This window comes from Otolemur garnettii, unplaced genomic scaffold (genome assembly GCF_000181295.1).
Source record: "Otolemur garnettii isolate 467f Iridium unplaced genomic scaffold, OtoGar3 scaffold00012, whole genome shotgun sequence".
Classification (NCBI taxonomy): Eukaryota; Metazoa; Chordata; class Mammalia; order Primates; family Galagidae; genus Otolemur; species Otolemur garnettii.
The window spans coordinates 5,758,073-5,779,835 of NW_003852407.1; the positions used below are offsets into that span (position 1 = coordinate 5,758,073).

Here is a 21,763-nt window from a genome sequence, read left to right on the forward strand (position 1 = left end):
TATCTGGGGCACCATCTTGAACTGGAAGACAATCATATACACTTAAAAGCACCTGGATGAGTCTATGATTTTCTGATCATCTATGATCAGATGATTCAGAAACACTGACTTGAACTATCATCTGTTCTCACTTGCCCTTTATTTTAAGCACTGAGCATTTACTGGTGCATTTTTCTTACTCATTGATGATTTTCTTCCGAGCAAGAACATGTCAATTATTTGTGTACAGCCCACTACACTTCATCCAGTCCCTTGCGTAATGTAAGGCACGTCTTAGAACTATAATGTATTCTCACTGAATAAAGGCATGAACAAGTGAATGCATGATGGAAGGAATAATATGCCCTTGAGTAAGTGGTTTCTCTAGTTCTTATTCTGACTTTATTTACTTAGTACTTTTTGAAATAAAAGTAGTCAGCTATATGTAGCCATTTGGGATCAATCCCCTTTTAAAATAGATACAGTGACTCATTTTTATTTTTTAAAGAAACTTTCTATTTCCAAGAGCTCTATTTCCAGAAACACCTCATAATGCACAAGCGTTCAGCTTATAATCATTTAAGTCTCATACCAGGAATAGCTTATATGAATCCATAAGCATGAATGAAGCTCTTCTTGTGGGATTTTCCTATTTTGGTCCCATGCTTACCTCAAACAGAACCCACTTGGATGAATTCTGCTGCCACGAACCCATTTAAACTCAAGTTGCTGTTGTAAACAACAAGATTAAAAGCAAACATACCTCAGTCATCATTGATTCATATCTCAGACATAGGCGACAAAATAAATACATCTATTAAAATGTATTATCAGGATATAAATGTTAAAAACCATAATCCATTTCTGTCAGTCTTAAGAAGGAGTCCAAACTTTTAATAAATAACATGTATCAGCATTATCCTGATGAACTATTTTTTTAATGAATGCAGGGCTAGAGATGCTGAGATTTAAGAATAAGAGCAAAGAATTATTCTAAGATCTGACTTGAGAAAATTTTTTTCTAGACCCCATACCTGATTTTTTAAATTGAGTTAGTAAAGGATTTCAGTCAGTTTAAATAGTGACTACTTTCTTCAGTTAACAAATGTTTTTATTTTGTGCAGATGATTTAGGAATTGCAGATGGCATTTATATCAGTCAGGATCATGGAGATAACAATCAGGAATCCAAAATCTGAGAAGTTCAACAGGACAAATGACACACTTCTCTCAACAAATAAATTGCTTTCATTATTTGGCTTTCCAAGAGTGGTTGGGCTTCTCTGGGGCAGAATAAACTGCAGAGAGGCAAAAGTGAAGCACACAGACTTGATGAGAGGCTATTGCATTAATCTATGTAAGAGATGATGGTTGCTTAGACCAGGATTTTCGTGGATGAGAATTAATTACATTTGAAAATACAGTAGAACCTCTATAGTTGGCCATTTCCCTACGTTGATCACCTCCTTAAATTGACCTAATTTTCATAGACTAGACATGCACCACAAGTATGTATAAGTAGAGTAGGCTTAGATTTTTATGTTGACCACCTTCTGTATGTTGACCAGTTGGTTACAGTCCCTTGGGTGGTCAACTTACAGAGGTTCTACTGTATGTTGAAGTTAAAGTCAATAGGATTTGCTGATAGATTATATGCAGGATATGAGAGAAAAACATAAAGCCAATGGTGATTCAATGTTTTTTCTCTGAATCACTGGCATTGCCATTAACTGAAATGGGATGACTGTAAAAGCAGTAGGTTTCAGTAGGAAAATCAAGAGTTCAGTTTTGGGCAAGATAAGTTTGAGGCATCTGTTAGATACCCAGGTAGTAGCTGGAAATACCAGCCAAAAGTTCATGGGTGATTTCTGGGTAGGACATATAAATTTGGTAGTCTTCAAAGTATATAAATGTTTTAAACCATTAGAATAAATTAGATCACCAAGTGAGTTACTGAAGATGAGAAGGCATGGTGATTCACACCTGTAAACTCTAGTACTCATGGAAGGCCAAGGTGGGAAGATGGGTTGAGGTCAGGAGTTCCAGACCAACTTAAGCAAGAGTGAGATCCTGTCTCTACTAAAAATAGAAAAAAATAGCCATGTGTTGTGGTGCATGCCTATAGTGCCAGCTACTTGGGAGGTTGAGGAAGGAGGTCCTTGAGTTTGAGGTTGCTGTGAGCTAGGCTGACACTATGGCTATCTAGCCTGGAGCAACAGAGACTCTATTTCAGAAAAAAAAAATATTGTGGAACAAACAATCCCCATATTTAGTGACTTAAATCAACAATGATTTATTCTTACAGGTCTGGATGGATAAGAGTTGGTTGATCTAGGCTGAGCTTAACTGTGATAATTTGGTTCTGTTTCATATTCATACTTTCCCCACAACCATGGACTAATCCAATCATGTTTTATTTCCCCCTATATTTCCATTCACGTTTTTTTGAATGGCAATCTCAGAGACACAAGAAAGAAAGCAAAATCCTATAAGGCCTTGTTAGGAGTCAGCTCAGAGCTAGCACAGCATAACTTCCTTTTTGTTTTATTGGCCAAAGCAAGTCATACAGCAGAACCCAAAGTTGAGGATCAACAAAATTACAAGGTACAGGCATTGATACAGGGAAAGATAAAAAATTTGAATTCTTAGTGCAATCTCTCACATGGCCAAGGACTGAGTCCTGGTGCTTAGGATTTTAACTTAAAAGGTCAAGTTTGAATCTTGTATCTATCTTGCTCCACACATCTGATCGGGGCCAAACATAAAATTTATCCTAGGTACATATATATAATCTTAACCATTGCTCTCCCTTGCCTAAAGGAACTTTATTGAAAGTAAATGGAATGAAAACATTGAGTCCATATTTATAGTTACAAAGCAAGTCTGTGGCAATGTAGTCCAAGATGCCAAAGTGTGCCGTCTATCAGTCCAAAGAGTAAATGTAATAAAACAAAACAAAAAACACCGTAAAGAAGACAATTATAAGGAAATATCCACACCTGAAATTGGAAAAACAAAGTTCATCCTCAACAGTAGTGCCTGATAAGGAACTAACACAAATACATGAAGTCACATCAAATAGAAATCAGAAGTTTAGCCCCAATGCCAGGTTCTAATTTTAAATAGTCCATAACTAGTAATTTTTTCAAGCAGCTAAGATGCAAAATATGTACTTTGCTCAGTTTTTTGGTTGGGAACATATATTTTTTTTTTTACTCTAACAACTATTTCATAAGTATATAATAAAATTTCCAGGCTTTTAAATTTCTTTAGAAGTAAGGACATCAATCTGGAGAACACTTAGAGAACTAAAAATAGACCTGCCATTTGACCCTGCAATTCCTTCATTAGGTATATTCCCAGATGACCAAAAATCGCATTACAACAAAGATATTTGTATCAGAATGTTTATTGTAGCCCAATTCATAATTGCCAAGTCATGGAAGAAGCCCAGGTGCCCATCGATCCACGAATGGATTAACAAACTGGTATATGTACACCATGGAATACTATGCAGCCATAAAGAAAGATGGGGACTTTACGTCCTTCATATTCACATGGATGGAGCTGGAAAATATTCTTCTTAGCAAAGTATCACAAGAATGGAAGAAAAAGTATCCAATGTACACACCCCTATTATGAAACTAATTTATACCTTTTATATGAAAGCTATAACCTAATAACAGCCTAAGAATACGGGGAAGGGGGAGAGACAGGGGAGGGGGGAATGGGTGGAGGGAGGGGGATTGGAGGGATCACTTCTGAGGTTTATCTCACAAGGGTACAAGTGAATCTTTCTAAGAGTAGAATGTGAATGTTTTAAAATAGTGACTAAGAAAATGACACGAAGGCTATGTTAACCAGTTTGATGGAAGTGTTTCAGATTGTGTGTGAAAACCTCACACTGTACCCCAGAAGTACATTAATGTACATAGTTACCATTCAATAAAAAAAAAAAAGAAGAAGAAAGGACATCAAGGGAACAATTCTTGTTAAGCATATAATCTGCTGTTATCAGCTTAGGCTACCAGCCTGGATTTTTGAAAAATAATGAGTCAGATAATATTGTACTATTATTTGTACACTATTTTATATTTTAAGCTGATTTTATTAGATCCAGAGATTTTTGGAGCTCAAGGGGTCTCAGAGATGATAATCATCTAATTTTATAGATAAAGTAAAAGAGACCCAGAGAGGTTAACCTGATTCTTTTGACAATGAAAGAATTGGATCAAATGAGTTATAACCCAGTGGTGGCACTGGGGTTAGTGGGGGATAGTCGGGGGGGGGGCTCCACTTTGACCTCCACTCCATCCGTGCTGTAAGTCTCCTGTCGTCCTCCTTCCTGTCTTCCTCCACTAAATGATCTATTAAAAACTGTGGTACACAAAGCAACCCAAGCTTCTGAACAAGCTCCCTCAAGCACCTCATATTTCTATCTTGCCTGATGTAGAAATCCTAGCGTAGTCACTCTCCACCTTCAGGAATAACCATTCTTCAATATTTGGGGCTAAATGCTGTGTCCCCCACCACCACCAATTCATATGCTGAAACTCTACACCCTAATGTGCTATAAGAGATGAGGTCTTTGGGAGCTAATTAGGGTTAGATGAGGTCATAAGGGTGGGGCCCTCCAGAAGGAGATTAATATCTTTATGAGTGCTGAGTGCCAAGAAAGCTTACTTTCTCTGTCTCCATCATGTGAGGATACAAGAAGTCAGCAATCTGCAACCTGGGAAATGGCCCTCACCATGCTAGTGCTCTGATATTGGGCTTTCAGCCTGTGTAAGAAGTAAATTTCTGTTTATAAACCACCCAGTCTATGATATTTTGTTACAGCAGCTTGAAAGGACTAAGACATTCACCATGGGCCTTGATATTTATGGGCCTTGAACAACAGGGTTGTTGGCATGCTGTTATTTCTTTTATTCCCTTTATTTTATTTTTATTTATTTATTTCTTTTTTGAGACAGTCTCACTATGTCACCCTCGGTAGAGTGCTATGGTGTCACAGCTCACAGCAACCTCAAACTCTTGGGCTTAAGCAATTCTCTTGCCTCAGCCTTCCGAGTAGCTGGGACTACAGGTGGCCACCACAATGCCCAACTATTTTTTATTTTTGGTTGCAGTTGTCATTGTTGTTAGCAGGCCCTGGGCCAGGTTCAAACCTGCCAGCCTTGATGCATATGGCTGGCGCCCTATTTGCTGAGCCCCTTTATTTTATTTTCATGTGTCTCTCTCTACCTGGCTTGCATTTAGGGCCAGATTTTGGAGACAGTGTTTATGTACATCTGTGGAAAACAATACATCTCTTCTTCCCTGTAGGCACTAACTAGCTGGCCTATTTAAGCTTAATTTCTTCTTGGGAATTAGCTAATTACTCTTTGTGGGCCAGTGTCTTTTCCAGCAACAGCAACTCAGGACCTTCCAAAATCATTTCTGGGACTGAATGTGGTGCTTTTCCCTCTTTTATCTTAGAGTACCTTGTGAAGTTCAGGAAATGATTATTTTGTGTCCTTGCTCTCAAAGAATATCTAAAACTTAACATGGTCTAATTCAGTTTCACAATAATGTTGTCAAAGATAAATAAATGCAGACAGTTAATGTGATAAGGACAGACTGTAATCAGCAAAATACTATTGCAATATGGATAGGGCGACCAGATTTCAACATTGGTAAAGCGGGTCAACAAGATGGGGTGGGGGCTGGGGGCAGGGGAGGGGCAGGGCAGGGCCTGACAACAATGCAAACTTTGATAAGCAGTTCTCGATAATCATTTCTCAGCCATTATTTGTTATTATTACAGTTTAACATAAAATTAACAAAAATAATATAAAACTCATATCCTGGCGAAATAGCCACATGGCAGCCTAAAACCGTATATTCCCTCCCTGTTCTCCTGCCAGTTCGTGCATTCTTTCCAAAAATCAGGACTTTTTAAAAATGCTGCAGGACTGTCCTGCCAAAAGTGGGACGTCTGGTCACCCTAAATATGGACAAGGTCCAGTGTGAAATGAACTCAACTTCAATTTATACAGAAGTGACTGGGCATTTTGAAGGGAGAATGAAGGAGAAAGAGAAGGGGATGAGTGGAGCCTCAGTAGAGTCAGGGAAGTAAAAAATTACAAAGGGATAGTTAGTGTAAATACAATTAAGTCAGCCTGTGTCTGTTAGCTGCCCTCCCTCAGAGACCGGGGGTATAGAGGTCCTTTCCTTCTTGCTGACAAAGTTTTTAAGGAATGGCCTTCAGGTTCTAAAGAAAGACACTCCTTTTTTTTTTTTTTTTTTGCCATTTTTGGCTGGGGCTGGGATTGAACTGCCACCTCCAGCAGTATGAGATCGGTGCCCTACCCTTTTGAGCCACAGGCGCTGCCCAGAAAGACACTCTTGTGTTGAAGATATAGACACACCTCAAAGGAACAGAAGGATCCACAACTGTGACCCCTATGTTTGATGGTAAATGCTCCAAGAAAGGGAGGGTCAGACCAATTTTATGGAGTTGGTTACAACAAAGAGTAAATTCTTTCCACAGCCTTAAGCTTTCTCAGACAAGCACACTGAAAGGTTTGGGTTATTCTGTGGATGCGATTGTGAGCTGTTAGAAACTACTTGGTGTTTAAGTCTTTTTAATGTGTGGGTAGAGGGTCAGACAAAAGTTATTTGTGTTGAGTGTATAATTTTTCCAAGCCAAAGTTGAGGCCTGATGAAGGAGAAGATTCAGAGGCTCCTGGCTGGAGTTTGGTCAAGGAAGAAATATTACTTGTGAGACATACTATTTTATTTTAATTTTAAAAATTTATTTGTCAAACCCCTTGTTCCTTCATCTGTAAAATGGGAATATTAACATCTCATACACTCTTAGGAGCATCTAACAACACTGTCCAAGACAAATATAGAATAAATCTCATGTCATTTTCAATGTCTTCATAGCCATTTTAAACCAAAAAGGTCAAAATAAACAGGAAAAGCTAATATTGGTAGTATATCTTATTCACCCCAATATATTTAAAATACAATCATTTCAACATGCGATCAACATTAAAAAATTACTGGGGATATTTTGTATCCTTGTTTTCGTTCTAAGTCTTTGAAATCCAGGGTTTATTTCAGACTTGCTGCACTTCTCAATTAGCACCAGCCACTTCTCAGCCTTCCAATGGCCACCCGCGCCTACAGAGTAGGACAGCAGCAGTTTAGGGTGGGCGGGTCATAGCTGGAAGGGGCGGAGCTCCTCGGAGAGTGCCTTTTGGGCCCCAGCGGCTGCCGTAGGAAAGCGCCGGCTGTGGCGGCGCCACGTCCTCTGCGGCGGTGGCGGCGGCGGCGGCGGCGAGAGAGGACTTGGGGAGTTAAGCTTTGGGCAGCTCCGGACAACCATGGCCTTCACCCTCTACTCCCTGCTGCAGGCAGCCCTACTCTGCGTCAATGCCATCGCCGTGCTGCACGAGGAGCGATTCCTCAAGAACAGTGAGTGGGGGTCCCGGGGCGCGGGCTGAGCCGCCGGGAGCGGGGAGCCAAACCGAGTGAGGGGACAACCTGGGCGGGGACAGACGAACGGCTGAGGGTTTGTTTCCGAGTGAGGAGGGGGGCACTTCCTTAGACGGGAAGCTGAGTCCTCTCCCCAGCTTTGTACTCAACTGCGGTTGAACGTTCAACAGAAGACCACTGGGTGCAGGGCCCTGGGGGCCAGTGTGGGGCAGTACGGAGGTGACCCAGGGACGCTCCTGCCTGCCATTAGGTTAGGTTAGGTCAATAACTTAGTTATATTTTTCTCGTGACTGCTTTTACAGATCGAAAACCCGGGGTTTGAGCTTTGAGTTAAACAGTTGGGGGGCGTGGCTCATTTTGGAGCACTAGTAGTTAGAAGAGTGAACTTAGTGGAGGCCTATAATGGTTCCGGACTTTGGAGATAGTATGAAAGGGGAAGTGTTGGCGTTATCGGGACATCTAGCTATCCAGGTTCCAAGAAAAGTATATTCAGACAGCTTATTGGGTGTCTACAATGTGCTAGAATCTCAGAATACAGAAATGAAGACACAACGACGCCTATCAGGACCTCACAATCCAGCGATCTTCGTTCCTTTCCAGGCGAGCTGATTTTTGCTGTGTGAGGCAAAATTAAGGCACAGTACTGCATGATATGAATCATTTGTCACAGCATATCAAACATGTTTCTGTGAATCACTGAAACTCAAACCCACAAGCAAGAGTGATTCATTTTATTGATTACTTAGAGATTACTGAGCACCAATTATATGCCAGGCCCATACATTCGTGACAGCAGTCTCCTGCCCTTCTCATTGAAGTTAATCTAAATAAAAACTGAACAAATAACAAGTATGCAGAATATATGAAAGAGAAATCAGGGAGATATAGCCTGTGAATCTGCAAAAGCTTTATGGAAGAAGTGTGTCTTATTTGAAATTTGATAAGTGAGTAAACATTAACTAGGTGAAAATGAAAGGTTAGAAGTTGGAAGGTTAAGGATCTTGCAAATCCTTAAACAGTGGGCCTTAAATAGCATAGAACTGGTGGGAAAACTCTGAGGCAACTGAAAACATCATAAGCAAGGCAATGACATGATCAGATTTGTGCTATTTACAAGATCCTTCTGGAGAACATATCACAGAAGAGAGAGGAGTGGGTGTGGGAAGAACTGTTCTAAATAAGGCAAGTAGAGTTAGTTAGGTTCAAAAACAGTAGTAATAACTAATAATGTAGCACTTATCAAGTGCCTTACATATATTAACTCATGTAATCCTCATGGCAAACCTGTGAGATAGGTACATTTCTTTTTTTTTTTTTTTTTTTTTTTTGTGGAGCCTCAAGCCATGGCATCACAGCTCACAGCAACCTCCAACTCCTGGGCTCAAGCGAGTCTCCTGCCTCAGCCTCCCAAGTAGCTGGGACTACAGGCACCTGCCACAAAGCCCAGCCATTTTTTGGTTGCAGCCATCATTGTTGTTTGGCAGACCTGGGCTGGGGATTCGAACCTGCCACCTTAGGTTTATGTGGCTGGCGCCTTAGCCGCTTGAGCCACAGGCGCCGAGCCGATAGGTACATTTCAGTGGGGAACCAGAAATACAGAGACAGTAGGTACATAGGTAGCTTTTGTAAGATCACACAGATAGAAAGTGGTAGAGCTAGGATTCAAACTTAGTCTGACTCCAGAGTCTCTTCACCACGATATTATACAGAAAAAATAAGGAATTTTGTGAGTTGAATTTTGTCCCCCAAAAGTTTGGTTGAGGTACTCAAATGTGACCTTATTTGGAGGCAGAATCTTTGCAGATACAAAGTTAAGATTAGGTCATACTAAATTAAGTTGGGCCCTCATAAGAAGAGAGAGATACAGAGACACATGAATGGACACAGAAGAATTATGTGACAGCTGAGGCAGAGATTGGACTGATGCAGCTATAAGCCAAGGAATAAGGATTTTCAGCAACTATCATATGTTAGGAGAGAGGCATGGACAAGATTATTCCTCAGAGCCCCAGAAGAAACCAGCCCTCTCACACTTTGATTTCAGACTTTTGCTCTCCAGAATTAAGAGAAAATTTCCATGTGGTAAGCCACTTGGTTGGTGGTACTTTGGCATAGCAGCCCTAGGAAGCTAATATTGATCAGAAGATATTTTAAAAGTAGGAAAGGTAGATCTTACTGTTGAACATTGGGAATGAAAGATAAAGTCGAAGATATCTTGGTTCTCTGCCTTAAGCCATTGAGTAAAAGGATAGTACCTTTACTGAGTTAGAGAGTATTAAAGGAAAATTAGGGGTGATGGTGGGAGACAAGGAGGTAAAGAGATAAGTTTTGGATATTCTGAGTTTGAGAGATCTTTGAGATATACAAGTGCAGATGTAAAATAGTCAATTGGGTTAAAGTCCTTAGAAGCACAAACCAGGGTGGAGACTGAAATTTGAATTTGTCAAGCATAGATGAGAAATGAAGCCATGTGAGATGGAATTACTCAGGGAAAGAGTAGAGTACAATAAGAACTGGTGTCTGGCGCAGTCCTAGAATCCTCTCCAGTATTTTATGTTTAGGTAGAGATGGAAGAGCTGACAGGCAGGAGAACTTGATAAGTGAGCAAAACAGAGAGAAACAGAAACATACGTTGTGAGTTTTAACGAAGGTCAAGGGTGTTCAAAGAAGGAGGATAGTACAATAGTGGGCTGTTGCTCAGACGCTAAGTACAGCAGTCTCCCCTTTATACATGATTTGGTTTCTGAGTTTCAATTAATTACCTATAGTTACCTGTGGTCTGAAAATAATAAATGCAAAATTTAGAAATAATTCATAAGAAATTATAAGCTGTTCTAAGTAGCTTGATGAAAATCTTGCACTGTAGACATGAACCCTCACTTTGTCTGTGTACCCATGTTGTATATACCATTCATCTGTTAGTCACTTCATAGCCATTTCAGTTATCAGAATAAAAAATATATATATCTAGGGTTTGGTACTATCCATTACTTAAGGCATCCCCTAGGGCAAGGATGTCCAACTTTCTGGCTTCTCTGGGCCACATTAGGAGAATAAAAGTTGTCTTTGGCCACTCATTAAATAGTTAAACACTGACAAGAGCCAATGACCAAAAGAAGGTCCATGCATAATTTTCGTGATATCCACCACCACGGATAAGCAAAAAGTCCTCACATAATAATTCTAATTATGCAGTGGCCTGTTCAGAGAGTCTTTTAGATTTTTTTTTTTTAAACAGAGCCTCAACCTGTCACCCTGGGTAGAGTGCCATAGCGTCACAGCTCCCCGCAACCTCCAACTCTTGGGCTTAAGTGATTCTCTTGCCTCAGCCTCCCAAGTAGCTGGGACTACAGGTGCCTGCCACAACACCCGGCTATTTTTCTTTTTCAGAGAGTCTTTTAAAGTCACTGGACAGGTCCCAAGTTTGTGATCACTAAATATAGAAAATGTACATATCTAAGTAATAAAATGTCTGGTTTTTTGGATATTTTTTATTATAAAAGTGGGCAGCATAAAACTAGTAGAATATTTTACATTGTATTTGAGTAATTAATACTTTTATTAATGTGCTTCATTCTTGAAAATAGTTGCTCACAAATGTAGGTGCTGACAAAAAGTGATGACATGAATAAGCTGTGATTGTAAAGTGAGGGATATTTGTCTCTAGGAAGATAGGACCTCTAAAGGTCCAGTAACGAGACATGATCAAATTTTTAAGTTGAATGTCAGATTGCAGTTCTATGCATACCATTTGAAAATTGATAGGTAATATATTTATGTCTAAAGAAAATAGAGTTACAGGCTTAGGGCCTATAGCTCAGTGGCTAGGGTGCCAGCCACATACACCGAGGGTGGTGGGTTCGAATCCAGCCCGGGCCTGCCAAACAACAATGACAACTATAACAAAAAAATTGCTGGGCATTGTAGTGGGTGCTTGTAGTCCCAGCTACTTGGGAGGCTGAGGCTAGAGAATCACTTAAGCCCAAGAGTTTGAGGTTGCTGTGAGCTGTGACACCATGGCACTCTACCGAGGGCGACATAGTGAGACTCTGTCTCAAAAAAAAAAAAGAAAGAAAAGAAAAAGAAAATAGAGTTGCAAATGCACCAAAATACTGATTATTCCTAGGAAATCAAGAAATCTGTTTTCAAATTCTTGCATCAAATCAAAAAGCAAGGCTGCATATTTTTCGCTGTTCACAGGATTGTGTTTAGCCAACATATGGAAATGCATAAAATTGTTTGCTTTAATTTGGGCTTGCCATAATTTTGGTTTCATTTGAAATGCTTTTATGGTTTGAAACATTGTATTGATAAGTTGGTTTTCACCTCGAAATACATGTTTAACTGATTTAACCAAGTAGTTAAATCTACAAAAAAATGCTAAATCTGTAAGCCAGTTTTCATTGTCACGTTTTGGCACAAATTTGGTTTCTGATACCAAAACAGCATGTCACAAATCATAAAATCTTTTCAGCATTTGGCCTTGACTTTCAAAAAGTAAATGAAGTCACCATAGTCAACATTAATACTTCTAAGGAATTCCTGGAATTGATATGATTCAATCCCTTAACACCTATGAAATTCATAGTCAATGAAGATTTGCATGATGTTATCCATTTTTAAAGCTTTTGCATATAAATTTTCTTGATATACTATGCAGTGACATTTCATTAAATGTGAGTTTTGGGTGGCAATTTTATAGCCTTCTATTAATTTTACAAGTCCCTCTTTTTACCTGCCATTGCTGGGGCACCTTCAGTAACTATACCAGATATGTGGACAGTGGACAAAGAAAATTGCTTTAACATATTTTTTACTGCTTTGTATAAGTCTCTTGATTCTGTTGTACCTTTTAATGGCACCGAAGAAGCCATTTTGTCAGTGACATTATATTCATCATGAACACCTCTAATGAAAATGGCAAATTGAGCTGTATTTGTAGCATCAGTGCTGCCATCCATTGCCAAAGCATAAAATATTTCAGGACTGAACTTTAAATGTTGTTTCCTTAGAAACTAACACTGTCCTGATTTACCAAGGAGACATTCCCATGGTATGTACCCCATTGTCTTCCTTCAAAGCATTTATTCCAGATTCAATGAACTATTTGTGTAATTATTTTGAAACAGCTGTTCCTTCATTAGATTGTAAGCTACATGAGAACAGAGACATTTTGTCATGTTCACTGCTATATTACTTCTACCTAGTGATTGGCCCATTTGTTACAGGAAATGAAGAAAAACTTCTGCCTTTTAATCTAGGAACTTTTCTCTTTCACCAGCTAGTCTTTTCTCTTTCTTTTTCAATGACGAAAGTATCCCACTTCCTACTGAATGCCATGTTCTCCATCTGTGTCTTAACATTCTATCTTAGAACGTTTGAGCTACCAATTTCCTAACTTATCTCCTGTACCTTTTATTTCCTTCTCACTATTATATCCTTTCCATTAGCAATTCATTTTTTTTAATTATGAAGGTTTAAAACATACCTATCACTCAATTATAATTTAATTTTTAACTTTTAGCAGAGCGTGATGGCTGTCATCCCAGTCGTTGGGAAAACTGAGGAGAGGGGATCCCTTGAGGCCAGGAGTTTGTGACTAGCCTGAGCAAAAGCAAGACCCCATCTCTACAAAAGATAGAAAAATTAGCTGGTTGTGGTGATATGTGCTGGTAGGCCCAGCTACTTGAGAGGCTGAAGCAGGAGGACCACAGGAGTTTGAGGTTGCAGTGAGCTATGATAATGCCACTGCACTCCAGCCTGGGTGACAAAGCGAGACCCTGTCTCAAGAAAAAAATAAATAAATTGTTAACTTTTTGTCATATGTGCTTTTTCCTGCTTGCTTTAAATTACTGATGCTCTGTTTCATTCTTAAATGTGAAACAGTATGTATCTTTGAAAAAATAAGGATATTTCCCTATATCATATCATAATCCTCTTAAGAAAATTTAGTGATTCCTTAATGCCATCTACCACCTATTCCATATTCAAATTTTATCAGATGTTCCCCAAATGTCTTTTATAGTTGATATTTTTGGCGTTTTTTGTTTGTTTATTGTTGGGGATTCATTGAGGGTATAAGAAACCAGGTTATGATTGATATTTTTGTGTTTTTTTTTGGCTGGGGCTGGGTTTGAACTCGCCACCTCCGGCGTATGGGACCGGCGCCCTACCCTTTTGAGCCACAGGTGCTGCCCCACGGTTGATATTTTTGAACCAAGATTCAGTTAAGTTCTACACAATGCATATGAGTATCTCTGTCTTTGCATCTCTCTTTTCTTTTTATCTTTCTTGGAATATATTTGCATTTCTGGTCATTCACTTCCCCACTTTCCTCATGATACTGACTTGCTAGATTTCACTGTCAGAAAGAAAAGTTCATGTTTAAACATTGCATTCTACCAAATATTTGAAGACGATTTAATACCCTTTCTACACAAACTCTTACTAAAAACAGAGAGGAGGGCACACTTTCCATTTTGTGCCATGAGGTTGGTATTAACCTGATATGAGTGTCAGGCACTTGCAAATGTACATGAGAATTATTAGAAGAGCATTTAAAAAATATAATGATCAGACCCTTCTCGACCTACATTGAGGTTTTATAGACAAGAAGTTCAGTAGTGTATATTTTCCAAAATTTCTGCAAGTGATTGAGATTTATGTTCGTATATAAAAACTACTGGCACAAACTATTGGAATGGCCCAGAGATATTAATGCTTTGCCTTCCAGAACTTTGTCTTACATATTTTCTTTTCTGTACAGAGGTAGCGCAGAAATATTTGGCCTGAGCGTGTGTTTTGAATGTGGATAACTAAATATGTTTTTGATAATTTCTTCCTACTTTTTATTTTCTCTACCTAGAACTCAGATTATTTTGACAATTGATGCTCTAATTTTTTTTCTTTAACTATTTCTCAGTTTGATCTTCTAACCCTTTCATTAGAACTTTTTTTTTTTTTGAGGAGACAGAGTCTCTAACTTTGTTGCCCTAGGTAGAGTGCCTTGGCATCATGCTCACAGCAACCTCAAACTCTTGGCGCCCTAGCAATTCTCTTGTCTCAGCCTCCTAAGGAGCTGGAACTACTGGTGTCCACCACAACGCTGCCCGGTTATTTTATTAGAGTTGAGGTCTCACTCTGGCTTAGGTTGGTCTTGAACTCCTAAGCTCAAGCAATCTACCCGCCTTGGCTTCCCGAAGTGCTAGGATTACAGGCGTGAGCTGGAACTTTTTATCTTAATATAGAAAGAGCTTCTTCTTGATCCCTTAATGTTCCCTTTTTATGATATCTTTTCCTTGTTTCATAGCTATAATAGTTTTTCTCTAAGGTTTTTTTCTTTTTGTTAAGACAGTTTCACTCTATTGCCCAGGCTAGAGTGCCATGGCATCAGCGCAGCTCACAACAACCTGAAACTCCTAAGTTCTAATGATCTTCCTGCTTCAGCTGCTCAAGTAGCTGTGACTATAGGCTCCTGCCAGCTAATTTTTTTATTTTTAGTAGAGATAGGGTCTCACTCTTGCTCAGGCTCGTCTTGAAATTCGAACTCGAGTGATCCTCCCAACTCAGCTTCCCAGAGTGCTAGGATTACAGGTGTGAGCCACCGTGCCCAGCCAGGTTATTAATTTAAAAAAATTTTTTTTCTCCTTCTTGCATTGTCTCTTTCTCACAATTTCCTTTTCTTTTTGTTTGATCTATCTTTCATATTAAGAATTTTTCTTTCTTGGCTCGGCGCCTATAGCTCAACCGGCTAAGGTGCCAGCCACGTACACCTAAGGTGGCAGGTTCGAATCCCCAGCCTGGACCCGCCAAAACAACAATGACGGCTGCAACCAAAAAATAGCCGGGCGTTGTGGTGGGCGCCTGTGGTCCCAGCTACTTGGGAGGCTGAGGCAGGAGACTCGCTTGAGCCCAGGAGTTGGAGGTTGCTGTGAGCTGTAATGCCACGGCACTCTACCCAGGGGGACAGCTTGAGGCTCCTAAAAAAAAAAAAAAAGAATTTTTCTTTCTTGACAATGACACTTCATTTTTAAGTGTAAGAGCAGTGAAAGGCTATTTGGAAGCTATGGGTGTGAGATTAGGGGATGTTTACTGGTGGATGTCACCATAAGGTAAATGAAGAAGTTGGCCATTTTATTGAGGTGTGAGGCCTTTCAATTATTAATATCTGAAGTCTTTTTTCCTGGGCTGCTAGCCAATGTCCAGAATAATTTTCTAACTTCCTGCCTGTAGAATATGTCTTACATACCCAGACTTTGATGGGCAGAAGGAGTCATACTTTGGAACTCAGACTTTTATTTAAGCCACCCTTCTTGGACATCCCCATGTCCAGAACTTCTGTGTTTCAGTTTCTGTTGAGGGTAAACATCCTGTCTTTGATGAAGTAACAGAGAGACAGTCTTCCCATCACTGCAGTCCAAGAAAGGGGATGGAGGGTATCTAACTGCTCTTACGCAGATTTTCAGTTAATTCTGATTTTCATCCCCCCTTGCTCTCACTGGTGTTTTGAGGTTTCTCTCATTTTTCCAGAGTTCTCAGCACATTTCACCTCAAGGATTTTTATGTGTGCTCCCTGTAAGGTTTTCTCTGCTAAATCAGACTTTTTCTGTTAAATTTTTTATTGTCTAAATTTTGATTGACTTCTCTTGTCTGGAGACTTCGCTCATTAACCTATACCTTTATTGTCATTTTTAGTAGAATTTCCAGAGAAAGCTAAGAAAAAGTACATATTCATCATGTTTAACCAAACCCAGGATGCTTGCTTATTGTGCAGAGCTGTTATATTAGGTTTATATGAGTGAGGCTGTAAACTAGATAGGAAATTATCCTAGTCATTCTGCTTCTCCATAGAAATTTTCCTGTAGCAGTTATACAGCTTGAAACACACACAACTGATAGTGGTCATTTCGTGTGTCATGTATGGCTAGAGAGACCAGTACGAAATAATTTTAGCCATGCTATCAGTAGTTAGGGGTTGATACTACACTTTGAACTTCGAACCAAAAGAGGACTGCCATATAGGGGAGAGTGCTGATTGAACTACCTGAAAGAGCGAGACAGATACATGGAAGAAAGAAATTAAAATAAAACAGGTAATACAGTTAAAGCAAACGTTGATGAAGTAGCATGAATATTTATTTATTTTTTATTTTTTTAGAGTTTGAGGTCTTGCTCTGTTGCCCAGACTGGAGTATAGTGGCATGATGGTAGCTTACTGCAGCCTCGAGCTCCTGGGCTCAAATAGTCCTACTGCCAAGAGACATACTCCCAAACACCATAATTGCAAATGTTTAAATCCTGAGAGATCAAAATCCCTAAAGTTTAATCCCAAAAGATCACAATCTTCAACATCCAAAATCCTGAAAGTCACAGTCTCAAGAAATTAAAATCCCAAATGCTGAAATCCCAAAACCAAACTCTTTTGGAAAGAATCAGTGCGATTTTGGTTATATGCAGAAGGATAGATACTGATAACAATGTGTTACTTGTGTTATGTTAGGTACAATTATAGCTTTGTTTTTTCTCAATTTTGCAGAAAATTCAGAAGAGTAGATTGGCCATTAAGATGTGGCAATGATGAAAACTTCATTTTAAAAATGTCATTTTCCTGTGTTGGCATTCTTCCAACTGGTGACATTCCAGGAGTTTTTAATGAATTGAAGCCTCATTGGCATGAGAAAGCCAGCAAAGTTACTGACTGGTTCAGAAATAATGCACATGAGAGGATAGGAAGACACCAAATAGTGTTGCTGTTTGGTCACCAGTATTGTGGTCTGTGTATGAGTGCATGTGGAATGCATTTCAGAATACCCAAAATGACACAGAATTGTGACACCGAAGATGGAAAAGTAGAATAGGGCCTGCACATATTGGTATATATCACATCATAGAATAATTTCAAAAAGAGTGGTACCACACAGAAAATGAATATGAATGCTTTGTCAGAGAAGAGCTATGTCCTAAAACAAAAAAAGTAGAGTTTTCTTTTTCCTTTTTTTGAGACAGGGCCTTACTCTTTTGGCAGAGTGCAGTAGCATCATCATAACTCACTGCAACCTCAAACTCCTGGGCTTAGGAGTTCCTCCTGCCTCAACCTCCCAAGTAGCTGGAACTATAGACATTTCAGTGTACGATTTTTTTTTTAGTAAAGACATTGTCTCACTATTGCCTGAGCTAGTCTTGAACTACCGGCCTCAAGGGATTCTCCTGCCTCATCTCTTAAAGTGTTAGGATTACAGGCATGAGCCACCACCCTTTGACTATTCGTTAGGATGTAAGACTTCAAAATATAGTTAATGAACGTGAAAGCTGGTCAGCTTTTCTGAATTATTTCCATGCAATTGCCCATAACCTAGCCCTGTAATATGTTTTCATATGTTAAATTTTTTTCTTTTCTTTTCCTTCTTTTAGATTTTTTTCACTATCTTAAATTTTTGGCATTGTTTTTTGTAATTCCTTATGCTATATATTTTATCTTTGTATTGTTTCCAGTATTGGAGGTATAAATTTTGTAGAGATTTTTTAGAGAGTTCTAATTCATTTTATGTATTTTTTGTAAGTTTGACTCCATGAAAGTGTGTTATCACAATGTTAAATATATGTGTAAGCATTGTGCAAATATATAAAAATGTTGCAATTTCCTCAGTAAGTGAAGAGATGTCATTTTGTACATATGCATTTATGAAAAGTAAAATTTCTTGAGATCTCAGCTATTTGGACAACTTTACATACGGTGTAGTAACCCATAGCAATTTTTGATCAAGCTCATGTAAAGGGTTAGTTATGTTGTTTGTCCTGACATTTCAGATGACCACAGTTATAAAGCTGGGTACACACAATCACCAACCACAGTGATGTACATTTATAGATCTCTTTTGACCTACTTATAAATACAGTTCACATGCTCATAACTTATAACCACGCAAACTGTAATTAGTACATTTGACTTGCGTTCTGTTCTTGCTTGCAAAAATGTGTCATTATTGCCTATTTTATTGTGTAACATGGCCTGTAAAGCGTTCTGTTGTGTTTTTATATGTTTCTCAAAAAAGTCCACTTTAAAAAATGTAAATAAATATCTTTTAAACAATTAAAACAATTATTTTTCCCACATTTTGATCTTTCTGGATTATGATTTTTGGGATTTTAGATGTTAGGGGTTTTGGTTTTTTGTTAACCAGGATTACATTAAAAGTTTTCCCATGTAGGCCGGGTGTGGTGGCTCACACCTATAATCCTAGCACTCTGGGAGGCTGAGGCAGGTGGATTGCCTGAACTTTCGGGTTTGAGACCAGCCTGAACAAGAGCGAGACCCTGTCTCTAAAAATAGCCAAGCATTGTGGCAGGCGCCTGCTCAAGTGCCAGCTACTTGAGAGGCTGAGGCAAGAGAATAGCTTGAGCCCAAGAGTTTGAGATTGCTGTGAGCTATGATTCCATGGTACTCTAGTGAGAGTGACAAAGTAAGACTCTGTCTAAAAAAAAGAAAAAGCCCAGTCCAGAAATAAATGGAAGAAGTGAACATTTACAAAACAACAATAAATAATAAAAGTTCCCCCAAATAGGGTGGATAATGATTCTCAGCTATAGAGTTTTAATAATGATGATTATGTTAGGTTTTATAAATTCTGAACTGAGCTAATTAATTACAGAGTTTGATAATATGCTTTGTTTTTCATTTGTGACCTGATAAATACTTTGTTTGGTAGTTTTTAAAAGGAGAGAAAAAATACTACCAGAGTATCATAGTAGTCATCTTCCCTAAACTAAATGCCATGGAATAATTTAGACTATCGTTTAATTTATAAAATCAGAGCACAAATGAAGTGAAATAAGGTCACTGCTGCTATCAAAAGTAAAAAGAAAAAAACTCAAATATTTAACTCAATTTTTTCTTTTTTTCAGATTAATATGAGGGTCCAAATGATTAGGTTACATGTCTGCATTTGTTAGGTGAGGTCCTCGTTGTAGTTGTGTCCTGCACCCAGGATGTGTGCCGTATATCCTTACACTGTGCCCATTAGGTGGGAGCACACCATTCCCCCTCTGTCGTCCCCCTTCCCCACAGCTTGAATTGAGTTTTTCTTCAATATTGTTTTAACTTTTCTTATAAGTCATATGACTTTATATTTTATGTCAAGGACTCAAACTAATCTTTTAAAAGATGACTAATGGAGAAAACAAGGTGAATGTATAATAAATTTTAACACAGTTAATCATTTTTATATTATACAGTTGGCTGGGGAACAGACCAGGGAATTGGTGGATTCGGAGAGGAGCCAGGAATTAAATCTCAGCTAGTGAACCTTATTCGGTCTGTAAGAACCGTGATGAGAGGTAAGAAATACCAGCAGAGCACTCTTAAATTTTAATCTTGTGTTTCAGTATAAGAAGCAAAGCTTCTTCTAAGTGTGAATACTTTCACATACCCTCACATTGTGGGAATTTTTTTTCTTTTTGACATGGCTGTACTGCTTGAAATTTAGTGGTATTTTTCCTTAGTTTGCCTCTCATTTCTGTGTAAGCCAATTGGTGCAGATGGAATGTTTTGTGGTATAATCTGTATGTTATCTGTCAGAGCTGAAAGAAAATGACATTCTTGCCTTTTGGAAATTCTGGTGCCTTCAAGTTATAAGGGTCATATAGAGCATTGGAAGGCTTTCAAGAGAAAAATAAAGTACTCATGACTGTCAATCTGTTGGAAAATATTTTCAAGCAGTTGAAGAAGGAAAATTTAAGACCATTAAGTTACGGTCTCTTCTCTCTTTAATCACAATCTTGGATACAATGTTAAATAAATCCACTCTTAATTTAATAACAAAGCTACAGAATCTTCATTATACTGAATTTTTAATCTCAAGTGTCACTGGCAGCCGTGTGGGCCTGCTTCTGCCTGGGTCCAGTGTGCTTCTGTGTTCCCTGAGCTGCACGGCACCATCCATAGATGTTTCATATTGATGTACTTGTGCCAGTGTGACCTTCATTCCCAGTTACACAAGCTCTCTTTAAATAAATTTTGGATTTTACGATCTAGTGTATTTTTGAATGTTCCTCTGTTGTAACTATTTACAACACAATTATGATGTTATTCTGTTATTTCAATGCTTCGTGGGTGGTAGTAACTATTGCTTAACTTTTTTCCTCATTTTGCTTTATAGTAACAAATTGGTTTCTTTTTCTTTTTTTCTCTTTGCAGTGCCATTGATAATAGTAAACTCAGTTGCAATTGTATTACTTTTATTATTTGGGTAAACATCAGTGGAGGAAATGGAGACTCAGAAGAAGTGTCGCAGAAGTTACTACTTCAGTCATTGGAATATTCGTATCTTAGCAGGCTGACCTTGCACTTGACAAAAATGTAAAGCAGACAATAAAACCAGAGTTCCTTTTTATCTTATTTTTTTTTTTTTGATGTTGCACTTGTATTTTCATTATAAAAAAGATCAGATCATCAGATGCAGTAACTTTCCAGGACTGGAATACATTTGGTTGACGACTGTTAATAATAGTTAATGCTCTGGTAAAGATTACTAAAAGGGTGCAGGACTGTTGCTTCTGTTTTGTTTAGATATTTTTCTATCTCTCACTTCTCAGGGATGAATTTTTTTCTTCAAAGTTTTGAAGTTCCTTATGACTTAGCCATGACATGAGAGTGATTATCTGCTTGCATAAAATTTAAAGGATTTTTTAAAAAGCAATTTACTATATACGAAATGATAAATAGATAATTTGAATAGTTTTATTTTAAATTCTTGGGTTGACCATTTTGTTTATATATTATCTCAGCTATCAAGAATTCAAATTTATAAACACTATTGAGCAGTAATACTTTCTGACTTCAGGGAGAATTCTAATTTTGTAAGTCAGTCACATGATGATTAGTTTTTATTTAAGTTATTTTCATGCGTTTGTTATTTATTAATTGGCCTGAATATTGAGACCAGACCAGTGTTAGCATACTTTCATTGGTAGAAAAGTTTAGAAAAGTCTGTACCCTTTTTATAATGATGACTTTTCAAAAGAATTAGCATAAATATTAGCCTGCAAGAACAATCTTAAACAATCACAATTAAACTATATTAGAATAGGAGATGATTTATCATGAAGCATTTACCTCCCCCCAAATTATCACATTTCCATTTCTTGGTGGAGTGTCACATTGAAAGATGTGATTCTTAATTCTCATTCTCTGTCAATAGCACGTTCATGCTGGATAAGTTGTTTATTTTGTTTTGTTTTTATGCCTCAGACCATCTTGTAAGATACTTTCCCATCCCATAATACAGTTTTATGCAGAAAGGTTG

At 38.3% G+C, this 21,763-nt stretch overlaps 1 protein-coding gene across 1 annotated transcript; it reads left to right on the top strand.

Moving 5' to 3' along the window:
• The first annotated feature begins 7,287 nt into the window (after nt 1-7,287).
• On the top strand, nt 7,288-20,856 carry IER3IP1 (immediate early response 3 interacting protein 1). The gene is made up of 3 exons (XM_003784717.3): nt 7,288-7,442; nt 19,695-19,796; nt 20,656-20,856. Exons 1-3 carry the CDS (start codon nt 7,352-7,354, stop codon nt 20,709-20,711), a joined length of 249 nt encoding a protein of 82 aa, XP_003784765.1. The 5' UTR covers nt 7,288-7,351; the 3' UTR covers nt 20,712-20,856.
• Nucleotides 20,857-21,763: the final 907 nt, after the last annotated feature.